This window comes from Argopecten irradians, unplaced genomic scaffold (assembly GCF_041381155.1).
Source record: "Argopecten irradians isolate NY unplaced genomic scaffold, Ai_NY scaffold_0515, whole genome shotgun sequence".
NCBI lineage: Eukaryota > Metazoa > Mollusca > Bivalvia > Pectinida > Pectinidae > Argopecten > Argopecten irradians.
In genome coordinates this window covers 18,073-37,927 of record NW_027187982.1, presented here as the reverse complement: position 1 = coordinate 37,927, position 19,855 = coordinate 18,073, and the positions used below count along the sequence as shown (strand labels likewise).

The window sequence follows — 19,855 nt, the reverse complement described above, 5'->3', positions numbered from 1 at the left end:
CTACGAGTTCTTTCCCATTCTGATTGGGGTGCAGACCGTGAAATGCTTCTACGTATCTATCGGGCACTTATTAGATCAAAACTTGACTACGGCTCTATTGTCTATGGATCGGCTCGCAGCTCCTATCTACAGATGCTTGACCCTATACAGAATCAGGGACTGCGTCTCGCACTTGGAGCTTTTCGAACAACACCTGTGAAGAGTCTCCATGTGGAAGCTAATGAGCCATCTCTAGACGATCGACGAAAGAAATTATCCTTACAGTATGCTGCTCAACTGAAATCCAACCCCAAAAATCCCGCATTTAACCTTGTATTCAATCCACAACATCAAGAAATATTTACACAAAATCAAAAGCTCATACCAACATTTGGCATCAGAATTTCAAAATTTTTGCTGGAACTTGATATAACTTTCGACACCATTGACGAGTACACCGTATCGGATGTACCACCATGGCTCATTCAAACACCTGATATCAATTAATCTCTACATGAGAGGGCAAAATCCAGTGCATTACCCGAAGAACACAAATCCTCCTTTCGGGAGTGCATTAGGGCTTTCCCTGACCATGTTCAGATCTACACTGACGGATCAAAAGATGGTGATAAAGTTGCGGCAGCATGCTGTACATCTAATCACTGCTCCTCTATCCGACTCCCGGATATTGCCTCCATTTTCTCTGCGGAAGCATGTGCTATCGGTCTGGCGCTTGACCATATCGAAGAACACCGCATTGAAAAGGCAATCATCTGTTCAGACTCTCTTTCGGTTCTTCAGGCTTTGAAATCAAGAAGCCCTAGAAATACTCTAATCCACAATCTTTTAATCCGAACATTTCGATTATCTTCTAAAACTCAAATTACTTATCTCTGGATTCCCAGTCATGTGGGTATAAAGGGGAATGAACAGGCTGATGAAGCAGCTAAGACTGCTCTTCGCCTAGCACAAACAGATTTGAAACTACCATACACCGACATCAAACCTTCAATTCAGTCAGCCATCAAACACCATTGGCAACAAAGGTGGTCTACCGAAACAAACAATAAACTGTTTAAAATTCAACCTACACTTAATCCTAAACTGTCCAGTCGGAGAGACCGCAGAGAGGAAGTTGTTCTCTCTCGGCTCCGAACTGGACACACATATTTTACACATTCCTATCTATTGAGAGGGGAGGATCCTCCTACATGCCATGCATGTGATTCTCCTCTCACAGTGGAGCATATTTTATTGCATTGTATTGATTTTAAACACATACGAGATAAATACTACGATGTCTCCGACATGTACACTTTGTTTCATGCCGTGAGACATAATCGTATTTTTAATTATCTCAAAGAGATCGGTATTTTAAGCAAAATATGAACGTTTTCTCATCATACATCGTATCAACTCAACATTTCATCGTTTCATCAACATTGTGCATGAGTTTTCTCATGTGTTTTAGCCAAATTTATTTTATCCCATGCAAACCTTTTTTTTTATCAAATTAACGTTTACAATCTGTGTTTTAGTCCTTACTTGCTTTTTCTTACCCTGAACTTTTATCCTGATATTAATGCATGACTTGTAGTTTGGCCCTAAATGACCTTAGTTGTCGATGGGCCGTAAAACTCAAACAAACTTGTAAAAAAATTATTGGGCAAGAGCATAGATAATACTACCTTTAATTGAGCGATAATAAGGTTTTATGCAATGAAATAGGCCAGTTTCACAATCGCTGCTTCGCGTAAAAATAGCCGCAGTAGCTAAGTCAAAAAGAGGCTGGAGGTGCAAGACTTACATCCGGTTTCTGTCAAAACATCGTAAACATGGCTAGTAACCAGGACATGCCGGCAGCTCTTGAGGCATTATGGCGATTGTCGTGTATTAAATTGAAAGATATTTTGAGAAAGAAAGGTGAAAGTGTAACGGGTAACAAGGCTATGCTTGTCGCTAGATGTTATGCTCTAGATCAATGCCCAGTGACTGTCAAAATCAGTCAATCTGCCGAGGATAACGCAACGATCGTCAACCCCTTTTCCTTACTGGACACGTCAAAGGATCTAACATATACGGACTTAAATGCAACCGCAAATGACAGACAGTGGCAAACCGATTTACGGCAGTTACCTCCGTGTAATTTTCATCAGTTGTTTGAATATCTAGTGACCAGGACGAGAAAATTTGGAGAAGGCGAAATGAAGGGCGTGTGTCACAAGAAGATGCGATCCTATCAGTTTTTTCAAGAGGGACATATTCGTCAATATGAAATTGCAAAAAACTTGAAAAACACATGGGTTAAAGCTAAAGTGATAGCTTCTATGAAGCACGAGACATACCGTGTCATTACAGTGTTCGAGAATGACGGCGACATTGTCTATGCTGCATGTGAATGCCCTGCAGGGTAAGTGTATACAAAAGTCCACATAAACGTTGATGTATCCTAATCGTGTTTGAATACATGTTTATATACATTTGTTTATAATACAAGTGCGTCTGTGTTGAGTTGATATGTAATATATATACATTCTGTATTTATACCATGTACATGTAGTAATGAATGGAAAAATATACATTTAATATTTCTACTTCCATATATGTAGATGTAGAATGAATCAAAGTCCAGATATATATATTTATACATTCCATCTCAGTACCCATCATTTTTCAATTGATTAGAAAATAATGATTGATCCAGATTTTTTTCCAGGTTGATGGTTTGGTTCTAATAACATTCTCATATTTTTTTCTTTATAGACTTGGAGTAAATGGTGCTGGGAAATGTAACCATATTGGGGGTCTTCTCTTTGCTATCAATCACTTCCATGACCAGGGACTGCAAAATCATCCACAGAAAGTGTCGTGTACGTCAAAGTTAAATGGTTGGATTGTGCCCAGGAACCTTACGGTAAAGCCAAAACCGGTGAAAGACATACAGATCAAGAAGTTCAAATTTGGTAAGACTGAGAAAGACCGACCGAATGTCACAGAATTTGATCCAAGGGCTCCTCAAGATAGATCAGTTAACAACCATGCCATTACAAATTTATTTGAAAACCTGAAAGAGTATGCACCAAAATCAGCATTCTTTTTATACCACAATGAACCAGCTGTGAATGATGTTGAACCTGCTTTCCTGGACACTTTAGATAGTGTAAACATAGCACTGAACACATCAGTTGTATTTTCCTCGTTTGACAATATTATAGATCACAAGGAAAATTATCCACCATTCAATCTACCTTTAGTTGAGATAAATACAAATATTTCAGATGATGTGGTAGTAGATGAACATTTTCTTAAAGATTATGTTGAACCAATCATTGCATGTGAAGCGATTTCAGATCAGGACATATCCCAGATAGAGAGTGAAACGCGGGAGCAGTCAAATAGTCAGTATTGGAAAAAACTACATAAGTACAAAATGACTTCATCTAATTTCGGTAAATTTGTGAAATGTGGTAAAAATCCAGATGGTATTTTAAAGTCAGTTTTATATGGAAACCCATCATCTTGTGCCATAAAGTATGGAAAAGACAATGAGTCCGATGCAATCGCAGCATATATAAACCATAAACACAAAGATGGGTGTGATGTGTCAGTATCAGGAGCAGGCATAATGTTATCGAAAGATCGACCTGGGTTTGGTGCAAGTGTGGACGGATTTGTATATGATCCAACAGCAGAATACAAACATGGTGGACTTGAATGCAAGTGTCCATTCAGTAAGATTGGTTGTACACGAGATGATGCATGTAAAGATCCAACATTTTATTTTAAAAAATCTAAAAATGGTGAAATATCATTGGACATAAAACATAACTACTTTGTACAAGTTCAGGGTCAAATGTATGTGACTGGTTTGAAATAGATAGACTTTGTTGTATGGTTCGGTGAAGATATTGATCCACACATTGAGAGAATTTTCTTCGACAAAGGTAGATGGAACACAGACTATTTGCCCAAACTAGACTTGTTTTATCGATGGGCATTCATCCCCGAAATGTTGACTAGACGAGTTGAACGTGGATTAAGATTAGTTGATGCTGATGTATGGAAATCTGTTAAATCTGCCTGTGTTCCATAAATCAGTATGATGGACAAAAGTACTGTACAAACCTGGTACATCATAAATGAACAAGTACTAAAATCAAAGTGCTAAACTGATTCAAGTTTATTCATTTCATAATAAACTTATATGAGAACTGTGATATGCAATTAGCAAGAATTAGCATTGGGTAATTTACATGTATACATGTAATATTAAGTGAATATTCACGCTATTACTGTAAACAGCATCAGTAGTTGTTACAACTTCAGTCGCTTGGAATCATGGTAACACCAAAAATGTTATGAAATTATTTCTGCTTTCCTTCAAAATTGTTTTTAGCCTGCACTTGTGTTATTTCAAATACATTTAACATACACAGTATATATATAATAATGAAGTATTTGTCATGGATCAGAGCACATTAATCAGACCTATTGCTTATGCCTGACTGTATATATCATATATACCGGTATATATACAATTTATATGTAATGTACTTATGATAGCTATAGCATATCTGCATAACTATTAAAATTTGTCAAAGAATTTTGAGTGTTTTTCCTACTTTAAACTTTTGTAAATTGCAGTGGGTTAAAAATGAACCCGGACATAAATGTACATTTAAGTGTCATCAGAATATTTATTATTCATTAATCAATGGAGAACCAGAATGTGAAATGTACTACTACTGACGATGTATAGTAATAGTATATTGGATCACTGAGAGTGAATATGTACTGATAAACCTCATGAATGAAATTTAAAATTTAATGACTTATAAACTTCAAAAAATCAAGAAAGATCCACATTACTAAACAAATCAATCTCTGGATGATTGACCTGGTCCAGGCGGCACAAGTGGTTGTAAGAAGCAGGTCAAATGGGCTACCACCCTAAAAATTGGACTAGCAATATGACTTAAACTTAAAGGAAGAACACCATCCAAAATATGATAGTTTTTTATGCGGCCAATTGCTCTTTCGACGTGAATCCTCACTGAAGCTATGTTCATAGTTTTCTCAACTTCCTCAGATGTCAGCTGACCTGAACTTCCTTTGAATGGAGGTATGTTCAAAGTTGTCCCAGATGGTAGAATATCTGTTATCTCAAAACCTCTGTCAGCCATCACATTATCCCCAGCTTCCAGCATTTCTAACAATCCACACTTTTTGGTTATCTCCTTGTCCGACACTCGCCCACCCCACAAGTCGGACACAAATGTCACGTTTCCTGTCGGAGCCACACCAACTAGAACCTTGTATGTGTTATGATTCTTGTAGTTGGACCATGTCTGTGATTGGGCTAACATTGATGATGGAATTTCCACAAACACTTCCGTGCAATCACGTGTTGTCGGGTACAAAGCAAATGCTTCAGGCATTGTATCTCTGATCTTCTTCTGAGAAGGAAATGGGAACAACAGAGGTAGTTCTTTATTTAGAAAGCTTATCCATGTTGTGAAGATCTTCGAAAACTGCCCTTGTGAAATTTCAAATCTATCGGCTATATCATGCACAAACAATCCTACTTTTAGTCTAATCAGTACCATGAAAAATTCGTCCTGTAAAGACAACTTCCTCTTTCGGCCTGGTTTTCCTCCATGTGTCTGGTAAAGTTTTGGTTCACTCGTTTCTCCTGTACCACGCCAATACTGTAGGTTTTTGGCTTTTGGTTCCAAATATTCAAACACAGACTGAAAAACACCATAATTTTGAAAACCTGTGTAGAACTGCATGGCATTTGGATCATCTTTAATTTTGTGAAGTCCAAATCTATTTGATTCAAAATAAGCAAGTTGCTCCTTGAGATCAGTAACAGTATTTGACACAGTTTCCAAATTGACATGAAGCATGTTAATTTGTCGAGTAAGACTGTCAATTGTGCTCTTCAAGTGATCAATATTAGTATTTAACACAGAACTGTCACAGGTGTGTTTAAAACTGTATGTATGTTCATTATTTTCCTCAAAATGTCTCGGTCCAATATTGTCTGGATCTGTCTGCGTTCCCACTTCCTTGAACGATGGAAATACTCTTGTCTTCGTCTCATTACTTTCCCTTGTTTGGTTTTCAACATCAAATGTTCTTTCTCTTAAAGGAACTGAAAAACTTCTATCCGTTGGTTTCTTTCGTGATGCAGCAACAGTTTTCCATGAAAACACTGATGGCTCCACACCTTTCTCCAGCGTCCAACGTTTCGAAACTAGAGAAACATTAATATCTTCAGGTCGGAAATGGTCCTGGCAAATGACTGTATTTTGGTGCAGGGAGAAACCATCGCGGCCATCTTGTCTTTTTATTAGAGCACACCACCGATCTTTCTGTTGTTTTGACTCAAGTACAGATTTCGGTATTTTGAAAAAGTGATGCGTATCTTTACAACCATTAGCTTGGTAAAAAAAGTTCATACATCCAAAAACACAACACTGCTTCCCTCTCGAGGTTTTAGTCTTTGTCGAGTCCATCTGTAATTTACAAAAAGAAATATTTTAATATTAACAATACAAATTTATATTAAAATTGTACATGTATTATATACAGTGTAATATGGTCATACATTAAACCAAACTGAAAGTTTATCTTAATTACTGTGGTAGATCTAATTAAGATTTAATTACTGTGGTAATTAATCACTACAAGGTATATGTACAAGCAGTACAATGTCTGATCTGTTTCACCCATCATTTAAAACAATTTTTGAGAACGGCATTGACTCAAAACTTTTTTTGAACTTATAACAACATTTTATTTTATTTGAATTACTTAAAATTGATTGAAGCGAATAATAAATCTGCATAGACACTTTTTGGTATGAAATATTGTGTATTGTTTATCTCATAAATATGAAAAATTGTATATCCTGGTTGTCCCAAAAATAATTATGTAAACAATTTAGGCAGGGTGTTGTTTAAGCAGCTTGTAGACTGTAGGGAACCTGGTCATGTTACCTATAATACAGGTAAATAATTAAACCTGTGTATTACATTGTACATGTATCTGTATCCACACCTGTGACATGTGATAAGTTAGCTAGATTTATGATCACTTATTACCATGTCTGCCACTTCCACAATAAATCATTAGCCTTTAGGTACATGTAATACACCTACTAAAAAATTAAATAATGAACTCAATGGAATAATGAATCACGATAAATTCAACATATGTGCAGGAAACTTTATTTACTTGTTTATATATATGTGTGTGTACATGTAAGTACCACAGCGATGCATAACCGTTATAAATATAATGTATGTCTATCAGTTTTATTATGGGTATATTTAAAAATTAGATCTACCTTTCGTTTTGTTTACAGTAAAACACAAGGCCCCATCTAATTGAATAAACAAACATTATTCCAGGAAGGTGTTTATTGCATGGGGATGGCGCATGGTATCCGGTGTTGTTTGTGCACGTATGTGTCAAGTACGTTAGCTACATAACAAGGTAACGTCGGGGTTACCTGTGGCGATGGTCAGGTACTTCAGGTAGGATAATGCTAGCGATCGGATGTGATCACTTATTAAGAGTCTCACGGTTCAATTAAAGTATCATCTTGCATTGTAGATCTCGAACATATACCACAAGTTATCGAAGAATGTACTTAATTTATTGCCGGCCACATACAGAAGTGTAGGTGACTTTAAAACTCCGAAACTTGCGTCGCACACATGTGCGCTCCGGCACCGACAAAAACCAGTATGATATTAAATATTGCCTACGATGCCAAGTACAATATACTCTTTCATTAGTACTTACCTTTACATGAGGTCATGATTGACTTGTCTATGTCAATAAAGTTCGATTCAGGACTTGTCTGGTGTGCATTTCGCGTGTACATACAGATGCAATCAGCGTCCATGGTCAAACAGGAAGTGATTGTTACACCCCTCGCCTCGTTCTGAATATCACTGCGGTAAGGGAGATAACAACAAAAATGATCGTGAAAAGGGTCTATTGCACACCATCTGATCCTAACAAGTCATGTTCATCCCAGATCTCCCTGGTATGACGCCAGAAGGTAACACCTTGGAAATTAAGTCTATGAAGCAATAGCTCATTGGTTTCGGCCACACGCGAATTGTATATTGAAATCGCAACATCACCTTTATGACGACATGTTCGCTCTCGCCGGAACAACTGACAAACAACAACATGCCTGGTACCCCTGGACAAGAGTTCCTCGGTGAAAGACATAATAGCGTCAACCACACGCTCAGGCAAACCTCGTGGTACTTCGCCCCTGTGAGGAAGGATCTGGGTTCTGTCCCCTGGCCGAGACATACCAAACTCTATAATAATGGTAGTTTCTGCTCCTGCTTAGCACTCAGCATAAAGGGAGTGGGACGACTGGTTCACCCGTTGTCAGTATAATGTGACCGATAGTCGAGTGTTCAGACCTGAATGTGGCAACCTATGCTCAGATCACCCGCGCAAAGACGCCTGTTGACAGTGTCACCGTCAAACATGCGTCGGTCCAGGCCTTGGTTGACAAGCCTAACTGGGACAATGATGTCCCAGATATGGCTGATGCTAAGGCCTGCAAAGTAATCATGGGAGACTCGAACAGGTTCAAGTCTGGTCCATGTAAGCCCCAACACAAACCACAACAAAAACCACCAGGAGCTAAAACGCCAATCCCACCGGCGTCTCCAGAACTTACACAACACCAGGTCTCCATGAAAGCTGGGTCCACGTCCCGAGACTGGGTGCACTGGTCTCTTGCGGATGCACACCACTTTTGGGGGTGTGATGTGCGTCCGCGTGATATCAGTGTAGCTGAAGGCTTTCACAGTAGCTCCAATTTGAGCCAACCTGTTTGCCGTGGGTTGCATCTCGTATCCGGGGGAAGAAGGTCCTGGTGGTTGAATAGGTTTTGCTCTTTTTTCTTCCTTTTTTTACTGCTACACACTACTTTGGCTTCAGACTCCGGTTAGACGAGAGGTAATATGGGCCCTGTATTATCAATCGGCTGGTCATGCCGAGCCCTTGGTTCGTAGATTTCCAAGAAGGCGGTGGCTTAGGGTCAATCGTGAGTTTAATTTGGATTGTCTTGATTCTGATCGAGCTTGTGGATGTACAATCTTACGAGCGTGCTGTCGCAAGCTTGATTTGAATTATGTTTGTTCGAAATATTCTTCCGAGTATACTATCTGTGTAACCCTGACACTTTGACATTGGATATCCATGTCATCATGAGTGTCCCCCTGTTGGGCTCCGAGGTGGGTGGGGGCACAGCTAGCGAATTGTAATTAACTCTAAAAGATGGCTTCCAAAAACAAACAAAATGAACTACAACCAAAATCTCCCCAAAAGGAATCAACCACAAATCAACAAACAAAAAGCGGTACAACAAAACACATTCCCACAGTTTCTGGTCATGTCCTCTACACAGAGTGGCAAGACCACTGCAGGTTTATCACCCTTAATATTGCGAAAGGGCATCAAAGGCATTGCTGGAGATGTCAAATCTGTGAAGCCTTTGGGATCGGGTGATCTCCTAATAGAGGTTTTCCGTAAGCAACAAGCGGAGAACCTCCTTGGAACCAACAGTTTTGCCGGCCTCAGTGTGTGTGTAAAACCACACTCATCATTAAATTGCAGCAAGGGGGTAATCAGGTGCCCAGCCTTGCGCAATGACAATGAGGCTGACATACTGTCATACTTCCAAGAGGAGAACATTCCGGTCTCTCATGTTAAACGCATCATGACGCGAAAAAGTGGGAGCTTGGTCCCAACACACACTTTTATCTTAACATTCGCTACACCAACATTACCACAGAGCGTAACTGTTGGATACCAACGTTACAATGTCACTGTCTACATCCCTAATCCATTGAGGTGCCGTAACTGCCAGAGGTACGGCCATCATGAGAACAATTGTAGACGGAAAATGGTATGTCAGTACTGTGGCCGTGAAGGTCACGACGAAAAAGACGAATGTGACATTGTCAACCGTCACTGCGTCAATTGCGGGGGTGACCATGCTGCGTCTGCTCGCACCTGTCCCGCCTGGACTCGGGAGAGGGAGATATTACGGGTCAAATATACCCAAGGTGTCTCTTTCCCCGAGGCTAGGAGGATAGTCGAGCGTTCAGACCTGAATGTGGCAACCTATGCTCAGATCACCCGCGCAAAGACGCCTGTTGACAGTGTCACCGTCAAACATGCGTCGGTCCAGGCCTTGGTTGACAAGCCTAACTGGGACAATGATGTCCCAGATATGGCTGATGCTAAGACCTGCAAAATAATCATGGGGGACCCGAACAGGTTCAAGTCTGGTCCATATAAGCCCCAACACAAACCACAACAAAAACCACCTGGAGCTAAAACGCCAATCCCACCGGCGTCTCCAGAACTTACACAACACCAAACACCGAACATTAGAAAAAAAGTTACCGCCGCTCGTCATAGACGTGCTACATCTTCACCGTCTATTGGCGTAAAAAAACTCCCTGAGAAAGCCAAGCGACCAGCAAATACACCACCGCAGGAGCAACGCCAGACAAAAACCACCAAGGTAAAGCTGGCGAGGCTCCCTGCACTAAACAACAAACCCAGTAAGGGATCAGATGACCCTATCCTTGGACGGAACATCTATGATGTTCTATCGGACGACAGCGAGTTTGGTGACAACACATTTATCGCCACCAAACAACCTACTTCAAGTAGTCCTGTCGGTCCGACAAACTATCCTCAGGGACCAACATAGAGACAAACACTATCATACAATGGAACATACGCGGATTTAAAGCGAACATAGAAGAATTAAAACATCTTATACAAACAAAAAACCCATCCATATTCTGCCTTCAAGAAATAATGCTGAAAGACACCATCAATCTCCGACAATTTACACTATACACCAAAACTCCAACAACAGGTGGCCGCCCATCAGGTGGTGTGGCGGTGGCGGTGCATAAAAACGTTCCTCACAGACACATTCAGCTAAATACCACCTTACAAGCTGTTGCTATAAGCGCAACTCTTCATCGAAAAATAACAGTCTGTTCTATATATTTACCTCCAAATACTCCATTTAGTTGTGATGAACTGAGTAACATCGTATCACAACTACCAGTGCCATATATTATCATGGGTGACTTTAACGGTCATAATAGCCTCTGGGGCTCCCCAGGCACTGACGATAGAGGTAGACGTATCGAAGATTTTATTAATAAAAACAGCTTATGTCTTTATAACACCAATGCCCCAACATATTTACACCCTGCCTCTGGCTCGCTTACCCACATTGATTTATCGTTGTGCCATCCATCAATTCTTCTGGATTATGATTGGATGGTTAACGGTGATCTCTGTGGGAGCGATCACTTTCCAATTATACTTAAAAAACATAGGGTCACCAAAACTTGAGGAGCCTATTCCTCGTTGGAATCTACATAAGGCGGACTGGGTTCAATTTAAAAATTTGTGCGCAGAGGAGCTCATTGAGGATAAATTTTTGAACCTCGATGACCCCATTTTCAAAACCATACCAAAAAATCCGTGCCAAAACCTACAAAGTTTCGTCTCTCAAATGATTCATTTATCAATAGATCTGGTAGAAATTCCGCTCTGAGGCGGTACTTGGCTTCGCCAACCGTCTCAAACTATAATAATTTTAAAATTTGGAGAGCAAAAGCTCGAAGGTCTATCAAATCCGACAAGAAAAGTACTTGGAAAGAGTACGTCTCAAAAATTAAATCCAATGCATCTTCAAAGAAAGTTTGGGAAATGATTGGAAAAATCAGTGGGAAAAGAAAAGCAACACCATCCTCCCACCTCATTAACAACAATAAAATATTTTCTTCAAAATCCGAAATAGCTGACGCCTTTGCCAAAAATTTTGCTAAAAATTCATCCATCAAAAATCATTCCAAAAAATTTCAAAAATTTAAAAAGGAAAAGGAAAAGAGACGTCTTAATTTTAAATCCTCCAATAGTGAAAGTTACAATAGGCCTTTCGAGATACCAGAATTGCTCGAGTCCCTTGAGAAATCAAAGGACTCGGCAGCTGGACCAGACGAAATTCCATATATGTTTTTAAAACAATTACCAGACTCTTCACTAAAATGTCTTTTAACTATATTTAATCAAGTTTACTCTTCTGGCAAAATTCCTGAGTCTTGGAAGGAATCTACTATTATACCCCTTCCGAAGCCCGGGAAAGATGCTACTGATGCCAATAACTATCGTCCTATTTCATTGACGAGTTGTATTTGTAAAACTCTAGAACGTATGATAAATACCAGATTAGTTTGGTTCCTGGAATCAAACAATATTTTAAGTCCTTTGCAAAGCGGCTTTAGAAACCGCAGGGGAACGGTAGACCACTTAGTTAGACTAGAAACATTTATACGAGAAGCATTTGCCAAGAAAGAACATCTTGTGGCCGTATTCTTTGACCTTGAAAAGGCATACGACACAACTTGGCAATATGGAATCATGAACGATCTCCATGATATCGGTATACGTGGTAATTTGCCAAAGTTTATATCAAATTTTATATCTGACAGGCATTTCAAAGTTCGAACGGGTTCAACTTATTCAGAAACAGAAACACAGGAGATGGGCGTCCCTCAGGGTGGTATCTTGTCCGTCACACTTTTTGGACTAAAAATTAACAGCATAACCAAATGTCTTGGCCAATCTACGGAAGGGTCTCTATTTGTGGATGATTTCTTGATCTGTTACAGATCAAAAAACATGCACACTATAGAACGACAACTACAACAATGTTTAGGCAAATTACAAAATTGGGCTGACGAAAATGGCTTCAGATTTTCAAGATCAAAAACTGTCTGTATGCACTTCTGTCAAAAACGAAAACCACACAATGATCCTGACCTCACACTCAATGGAATTAAAATTCCAGTAGTTGAACAAACTAAATTTCTTGGACTAATATTTGATTCGAAACTGTCCTTTGTTCCACATATCAAACATCTGAAGGATAAGTGCTCGAAGGCGCTGAACATTCTACGAGTTCTTTCCCATTCTGATTGGGGTGCAGACCGTGAAATGCTTCTACGTATCTATCGGGCACTTATTAGATCAAAACTTGACTACGGCTCTATTGTCTATGGATCGGCTCGCAGCTCCTATCTACAGATGCTTGACCCTATACAGAATCAGGGACTGCGTCTGGCACTTGGAGCTTTTCGAACAACACCTGTGAAGAGTCTCCATGTGGAAGCTAATGAGCCATCTCTAGACGATCGACGGAAGAAATTATCCTTACAGTATGCTGCTCAACTGAAATCCAACCCCAAAAATCCTGCATTTAACCTTGTATTCAATCCACAACACCAAGAAATATTTACACAAAATCAAAAGCTCATACCAACATTTGGCATCAGAATTTCAAAATTTTTGCTGGAACTTAATATAACTTTCGACACCATTGACGAGTACACCGTATCGGATGTACCACCATGGCTCATTCAAACACCTGATATCAATTTATCTCTACATGAGAGGGCAAAATCCAGTGCATTACCCGAAGAACACAAATCCTCCTTTCGGGAGTGCATTAGGGCTTTCCCTGACCATGTTCAGATCTACACTGACGGATCAAAAGATGGTGATAAAGTTGCGGCAGCATGCTGTACATCTAATCACTGCTCCTCTATCCGACTCCCGGATATTGCCTCCATTTTCTCTGCGGAAGCATGTGCTATCGGTCTGGCGCTTGACCATATCGAAGAACACCGCATTGAAAAGGCAATCATCTGTTTAGACTCTCTTTCGGTTCTTCAGGCTTTGAAATCAAGAAACCCTCGAAATTCTCTAATCCAAAATCTTTTAATCCGAACATTTCGATTATCTTCTAAAACTCAAATTACTTATCTCTGGATTCCCAGTCATGTGGGTATAAAGGGGAATGAACAGGCTGATGAAGCAGCTAAGACTGCTCTTCGCCTAGCACAAACAGATTTGAAACTACCATACACCGACATCAAACCTTCAATTCAGTCAGCCATCAAACACCATTGGCAACAAAGGTGGTCTACCGAAACAAACAATAAACTGTTTAAAATTCAACCTACACTTAATCCTAAACTGTCCAGTCGGAGAGACCGCAGAGAGGAAGTTGTACTCTCTCGGCTCCGAACTGGACACACATATTTTTACACCATTCCTATTTTATTGAGAGGGGAGGATCCTCCTACATGCCATGCATGTGATTCTCCTCTCACAGTGGAGCATATTTTATTGCATTGTATTGATTTTAAACACATACGAGATAAATACTACGATGTCTCCGACATGTACACTTTGTTTCATGCCGTAAGACATAATCGTATTTTTAATTATCTCAAAGAGATCGGTATTTTAAGCAAAATATGAACGTTTTCTCATCATACATCGTATCAACTCAACATTTCATCGTTTCATCAACATTGTGCATGAGTTTTCTCATGTGTTTTAGCCAAATTTATTTTATCCCATGCAAACCTTTTTTTTATCAAATTAACGTTTACAATCTGTGTTTTAGTCCTTACTTGCTTTTTCTTACCCTGAACTTTTATCCTGATATTAATGCATGACTTGTAGTTTGGCCCTAAATGACCTTAGTTGTCGATGGGCCGTAAAACTCAAACAAACAAACAAACAAACAAACATGCTAATACATTAAACATTATATTCCAGTGTTCACCAACGATATGGGGAAAAAATAATGAAAAAATAAAATAATAGAAAAAGTATTTCCGATCATTGTATACTATTTTATTTTATGGGCGCATTTATAGTTTTTCCCTTCTACCTATAGAATCCCTGAAGTAAGACATGTACAGTTTACACTTTGACATTACCTTTTCTTTTCATTTCCATCATAATTTCTTCAGGAAGCATATCCCCAGGATGATTTGCAAGAATTTCCTCCAGATGTTTTCCTTCTTCTATCAAAGCTTCTCTGTTAACTGCAAAACATCATAGCTTTATTATTAACAATCATGCATGACATTTCTTTTTTACAAACAAAAGTGCGTCCTCACATCAATATCAAATAAATTAATAGACAAATATATAATGTGCTGAAAGCGAGTGTTAATGTTAACCTACCCGAATCTATTTAAAGTTATATGTGCCGTAATTTTCATACTCATGAATCAAGAAGAGCTTTTAATATGTTATTCACACCCAAATGTTACTAACATTTTGAGAATTACAATACTTATAATGCATAGGTTTTTAATTTTACACATAATAAATAAGAGCTCAAAATGAATTTTGGCAGTACTGCCAAAAATCATGATATTTTTCGTCGATAGTGCAGTGAAATGAGTGCATACGGTCTGATTATGAAGCCAAGTTGTTGTCTACAATTTTATTTCACATTTTTACAGTGTTGTTAGTAATTGTTCAGTGACTTCTTTCCGATATGTTGCCATATAAGTTATACATAACGCATAAATACCTGAACTTTTTAAGTGTATAATTTCTGTGTTGTAACTAACGTTTATGATGCAGCATGCATGTTTGTCTGTGCTTTTGAATGATTTTCAAAGCTTAATTCATCAAAACCTATTGTTTTCAATCGATTACTGAAGAAAAAATAGCATGTCAAAATTTTCGCGCAGTTACGGCACATATAGCTTTAAATATGCTTATTACACCAATCTAGTAATGCCCCATATTAACCAAATTACAACTTCAGACCAAATTTGAACCCATTTTTTTTTAGTAAAACTTAAGAAAATGTCTATGAGCCCCAGCTTCCCTAAACCACTAGAATGTGAAAGGTATTCCCTTACTGTAATAACTTTGAAGTTTGATGAAAATCCATCATTCCATGAATGTGTTTAACACTGATTCAGGACACAACAGGACAGACAACATGGGAAACACTTATAATGACACCCCTCCCAACACACACACTTTAATTCATGTTGATGGCATAAAAACGAAGATATAGGCTATATTTATTCACGAGTTATAAGCTTGCAAATCTGCCGTTGTCTTCCGTTAAAATCTCAGAGATGCCTGCCTATAGGATATCTAAATTGACTAGAAAATAATTAGAATATAACTTTTAGGAATTTATATATATTCGTCCAAATACATAAAAAAGTTATGATAAGAGGTGAAAAAAGTTCTTTTATTTTTTTCCGAATTTTATGTAAAATATGTCATCAAGCACAAGATTTGGTTAAGAAATATTTAGATTTAGGTAAATTGTCCTGAATCTTAAACACATAGTTACCCAAACTTTTTTCTTTAACTAAATATTTCCCTAACAAATTTTCTTCGGAGAATAATCTGAGCAATAGAAAATTAACGAAAACATTACCATCATGATCAGGAGCAACGAGGAATACTTTACTTGCAAACATGTCATATTTTTAAAAAAAAAAAATTGTCCAGAGATGATGCAAAGAAAAAAACATTTGAAAAGATGTAAAAATGCATGAATTATATATCAGAACATGACATATTATACTCAATTTTATCTTTGATTCAGGACTCAGCGGCCGGGGTTCGAGATTTTGCGCCAAAAAAAAAGATTAAGATTTTCTTTACCAAATGAGAATGTTAAAATCGAATTCGTCATTCGCCATGATTCGGGGACTCATCTCACTTTCAAAAATCTTATAACATAATATTGGAACTCATCAGAACATAATATCGGAACTCATCAGAATTTCAGAAATACTGGTATCGACTAATCGTATAAAATTACTATAAAAATCTCCGATCCCTCCATGGGACATAAAACGCCCAATCCCACCGGCGTCTCCAGAACTTACACAACACCAAATACCGAACATTAGAAAAAAAGTTACCGCCGCTCGTCATAGACGTGCTACATCTTCACCGTCTATTGACGTAAAAAAACTCCCTGAGAAAGCCAAGCGACCAGCAAATACACCACCGCAGGAGCAACGCCAGACAAAAACCACCAAGGTAAAGCTGGCGAGGCTCCCTGCACTAAACAACAAACCCAGTAAGGGATCAGATGACCCTATCCTTGGACGGAACAGCTATGATGTTCTATCGGACGACAGCGAGTTTGGTGACAACACATTTATCGCCACCAAACAACCTACTTCAAGTAGTCCTGTCGGTCCGACAAACTATCCTCAGGGACCAACATAGAGACAAACACTATCATACAATGGAACATACGCGGATTTAAAGCGAACATAGAAGAATTAAAACATCTTATACAAACAAAAAACCCATCCATATTCTGCCTTCAAGAAATAATGCTGAAAGACACCATCAATCTCCGACAAAGGTCTCCATGAAAGCTGGGTCCACGTCCCGAGACTGGGTGCACATGGTCTCTTGCGGATGCACACCACTTCTGGGGGTGTGATGTGCGTCCGCGTGATATCAATGTAGCTGAAGGCTTTCACAGTAGCTCCAATTTGAGCCAACCTGTTTGCCGTGGGTTGCATCTCGTATCCGGGGGAAGAAGGTCCTGGTGGTTGAATAGGTTTTGCTCTTTTTTCTTCCTTTTTTTACTGCTACACACTACTTTGGCTTCAGACTCCGGTTAGACGAGAGGTAATATGGGCCCTGTATTATCAATCGGCTGGTCATGCCGAGCCCTTGGTTCGTAGATTTCCAAGAAGGCGGTGGCTTAGGGTCAATCGTGAGTTTAATTTGGATTGTCCTGATTCTGATCGAGCTTGTGGGTGTACAAATCTTGCGAGCGTGCTGTCACAGGCTTGATTTGAATTATGTTCGTTCGAAATATCCTTCCGAGTATACTATCTGTGTAACCCTGGCACTTTGACATTGGATATCCATGTCATCATGAGTGTCCCCCTGTTGGGCTCCGAGGTGGGTGGGGGCACAGCTAGCGAATTGTAATTAACTCTAAAAGATGGCTTCCAAAAACAAACAAAATGAACTACAACCAAAATCTCCCCAAAAAGAATCAACCACAAATCAACAAACAAAAAGCGGTACAAACACATTCCCACAGTTTCTGGTCATGTCCTCTACACAGAGTGGCAAGACCACTGCAGGTTTATCACCCTTAATATTGCGAAAGGGCATCAGAGGCATTGCTGGAGATGTCAAATCTGTCAAGCCTTTGGGATCGGGTGATCTCCTAATAGAGGTTTTCCGCAAGCAACAAGCGGAGAACCTCCTTGGAACCACCAGTTTTGCCGGCCTCACTGTGTGTGTAAAACCACACTCATCATTGAATTGCAGCAAGGGGGTAATCAGGTGCCCAGCCTTGCGCAATGACAATGAGGCTGACATACTGTCATACTTCCAAGAGGAGAACATTCCGGTCTCCCATGTTAAACGCATCATGACGAGAAAAAGGGGGAGCTTGGTCCCAACACACACTTTTATCTTAACATTCGCTACACCAACATTACCACAGAGCGTAACTGTTGGATACCAACGTTACAATGTCACTGTCTACATCCCTAATCCATTGAGGTGCCGTAACTGCCAGAGGTACGGCCATCATGAGAGCAATTGTAGACGGAAAATGGTATGTCAGTACTGTGGCCGTGAAGGTCACGACGAAAAAGACGAATGTGACATTGTCAACCGTCACTGCGTCAATTGCGGGGGTGACCATGCTGCGTCTGCTCGCACCTGTCCTGCCTGGACTCGGGAGAGGGAGATATTACGGGTCAAATATACCCAAGGTGTCTCTTTCCCCGAGGCTAGGAGGATAGTCGAGCGTTCAGACCTGAATGTGGCAACCTATGCTCAGATCACCCGCGCAAAAACGCCTGTTGACAGTGTCACCGTCAAACATGCGTCGGTCCAGGCCTTGGTTGACAAGCCTAACTGGGACAATGATGTCCCAGATATGGCTGATGCTAAGGCCTGTAAAGTAATCATTGGGGACCCGAACAGGTTCAAGTCGGGTCCATCTAAACCACAACAAAATCCACCTGCTGGGCCACCTGGAGCTAAAACGCCAATCCCACCGGCGTCTCCGGGACTTACACAACACCAAATTCAAACACCGAACATCAGAAAAAAAGTTACCGCCGCTCGTCATAGACGTGCTACATCTTCACCGTCTATTGACGTTAAAAAAACTCCCTGATAAAGCAAAGCGTCCAGCAAATACACCACCGCAGGAGCAACGCCAGACAAAAAACCACCAGGTAAAGCTGGCGAGGCTCCCTGCACTAAACAACAAACCCAGTAAGGGATCAGATGACCCTATCCTTGGACGGAACATCTATGATGTTCTATCGGACGACAGCGAGTTTGGTGACAATACATTTATCGCCACCAAACAACCTGCTTCGAGCAGTCCTGTCGGTCCGACAAACTATCCTCAAGGATCAACATAGAGACAAACACTATCATACAATGGAACATACGCGGATTTAAAGCGAACATAGAAGAATTAAAACATCTTATACAAACAAAAAACCCATCCATAGTCTGCCTTCAAGAATTAATGCTGAAAGACACCATCAATCTCCGACAATTTACACTATACACCAAAACTCCAACAACAGGTGGCCGCCCATCAGGTGGTGTGGCGGTGGCGGTGCATAAAAACGTTCCTCACACACACATTCAGCTAAATACCACCTTACAAGCTGTTGCTATAAGCGCAACTCTTCACCGAAAAATAACAGTCTGTTCTATATATTTACCTCCAAATACTCCATTTAGTTGTGATGAACTGAGTAACATCGTATCACAACTACCAGTGCCATATATTATCATGGGTGACTTTAACGGTCATAATAGCCTCTGGGGCTCCCCAGGCACTGACGATAGAGGTAGACGTATCGAAGATTTTATTAATAAAAACAGCTTATGTCTTTATAATACCAATGCCCCAACATATTTACACCCTGCCTCTGGCTCGCTT

At 39.8% G+C, this 19,855-nt stretch overlaps 2 protein-coding genes across 2 annotated transcripts; one reads left to right on the top strand and one right to left on the bottom strand.

The window, feature by feature from the left end:
* The first annotated feature begins 1,831 nt into the window (after positions 1 to 1,831).
* Positions 1,832 to 3,856, top strand: LOC138312904 (uncharacterized). Its single transcript, XM_069253619.1, has 2 exons — positions 1,832 to 2,389; positions 2,743 to 3,856. Exons 1-2 carry the CDS (start codon positions 1,833 to 1,835, stop codon positions 3,854 to 3,856), a joined length of 1,671 nt encoding a protein of 556 aa, XP_069109720.1. The 5' UTR covers position 1,832.
* Positions 3,857 to 4,172: 316 nt separating this feature from the next.
* LOC138312905 (uncharacterized) lies at positions 4,173 to 8,000 on the bottom strand. The gene is made up of 2 exons (XM_069253620.1): positions 7,795 to 8,000; positions 4,173 to 6,500 (listed from the first exon to the last, which is right to left on the bottom strand). Exon 2 carries the CDS (start codon positions 6,498 to 6,500, stop codon positions 4,857 to 4,859), a length of 1,644 nt encoding a protein of 547 aa, XP_069109721.1. The 5' UTR covers positions 7,795 to 8,000; the 3' UTR covers positions 4,173 to 4,856.
* Positions 8,001 to 19,855: the final 11,855 nt, after the last annotated feature.

What these genes read in the sequence shown, in the direction of transcription:
- LOC138312904 (XM_069253619.1), top strand. Translation starts at nt 1,833, where the DNA reads ATGCCGGCAGCTCTTGAGGCATTATGGCGATTGTCGTGTATTAAATTG. An exon ending in GCATGTGAATGCCCTGCAGG is followed by an intron (nt 2,390 to 2,742) that starts GTAAGTGTATAC and finishes TTTTCTTTATAG; the next exon opens with ACTTGGAGTAAATGGTGCTG.
- LOC138312905 (XM_069253620.1), bottom strand. Translation starts at nt 6,500, where the DNA reads ATGGACTCGACAAAGACTAAAACCTCGAGAGGGAAGCAGTGTTGTGTT.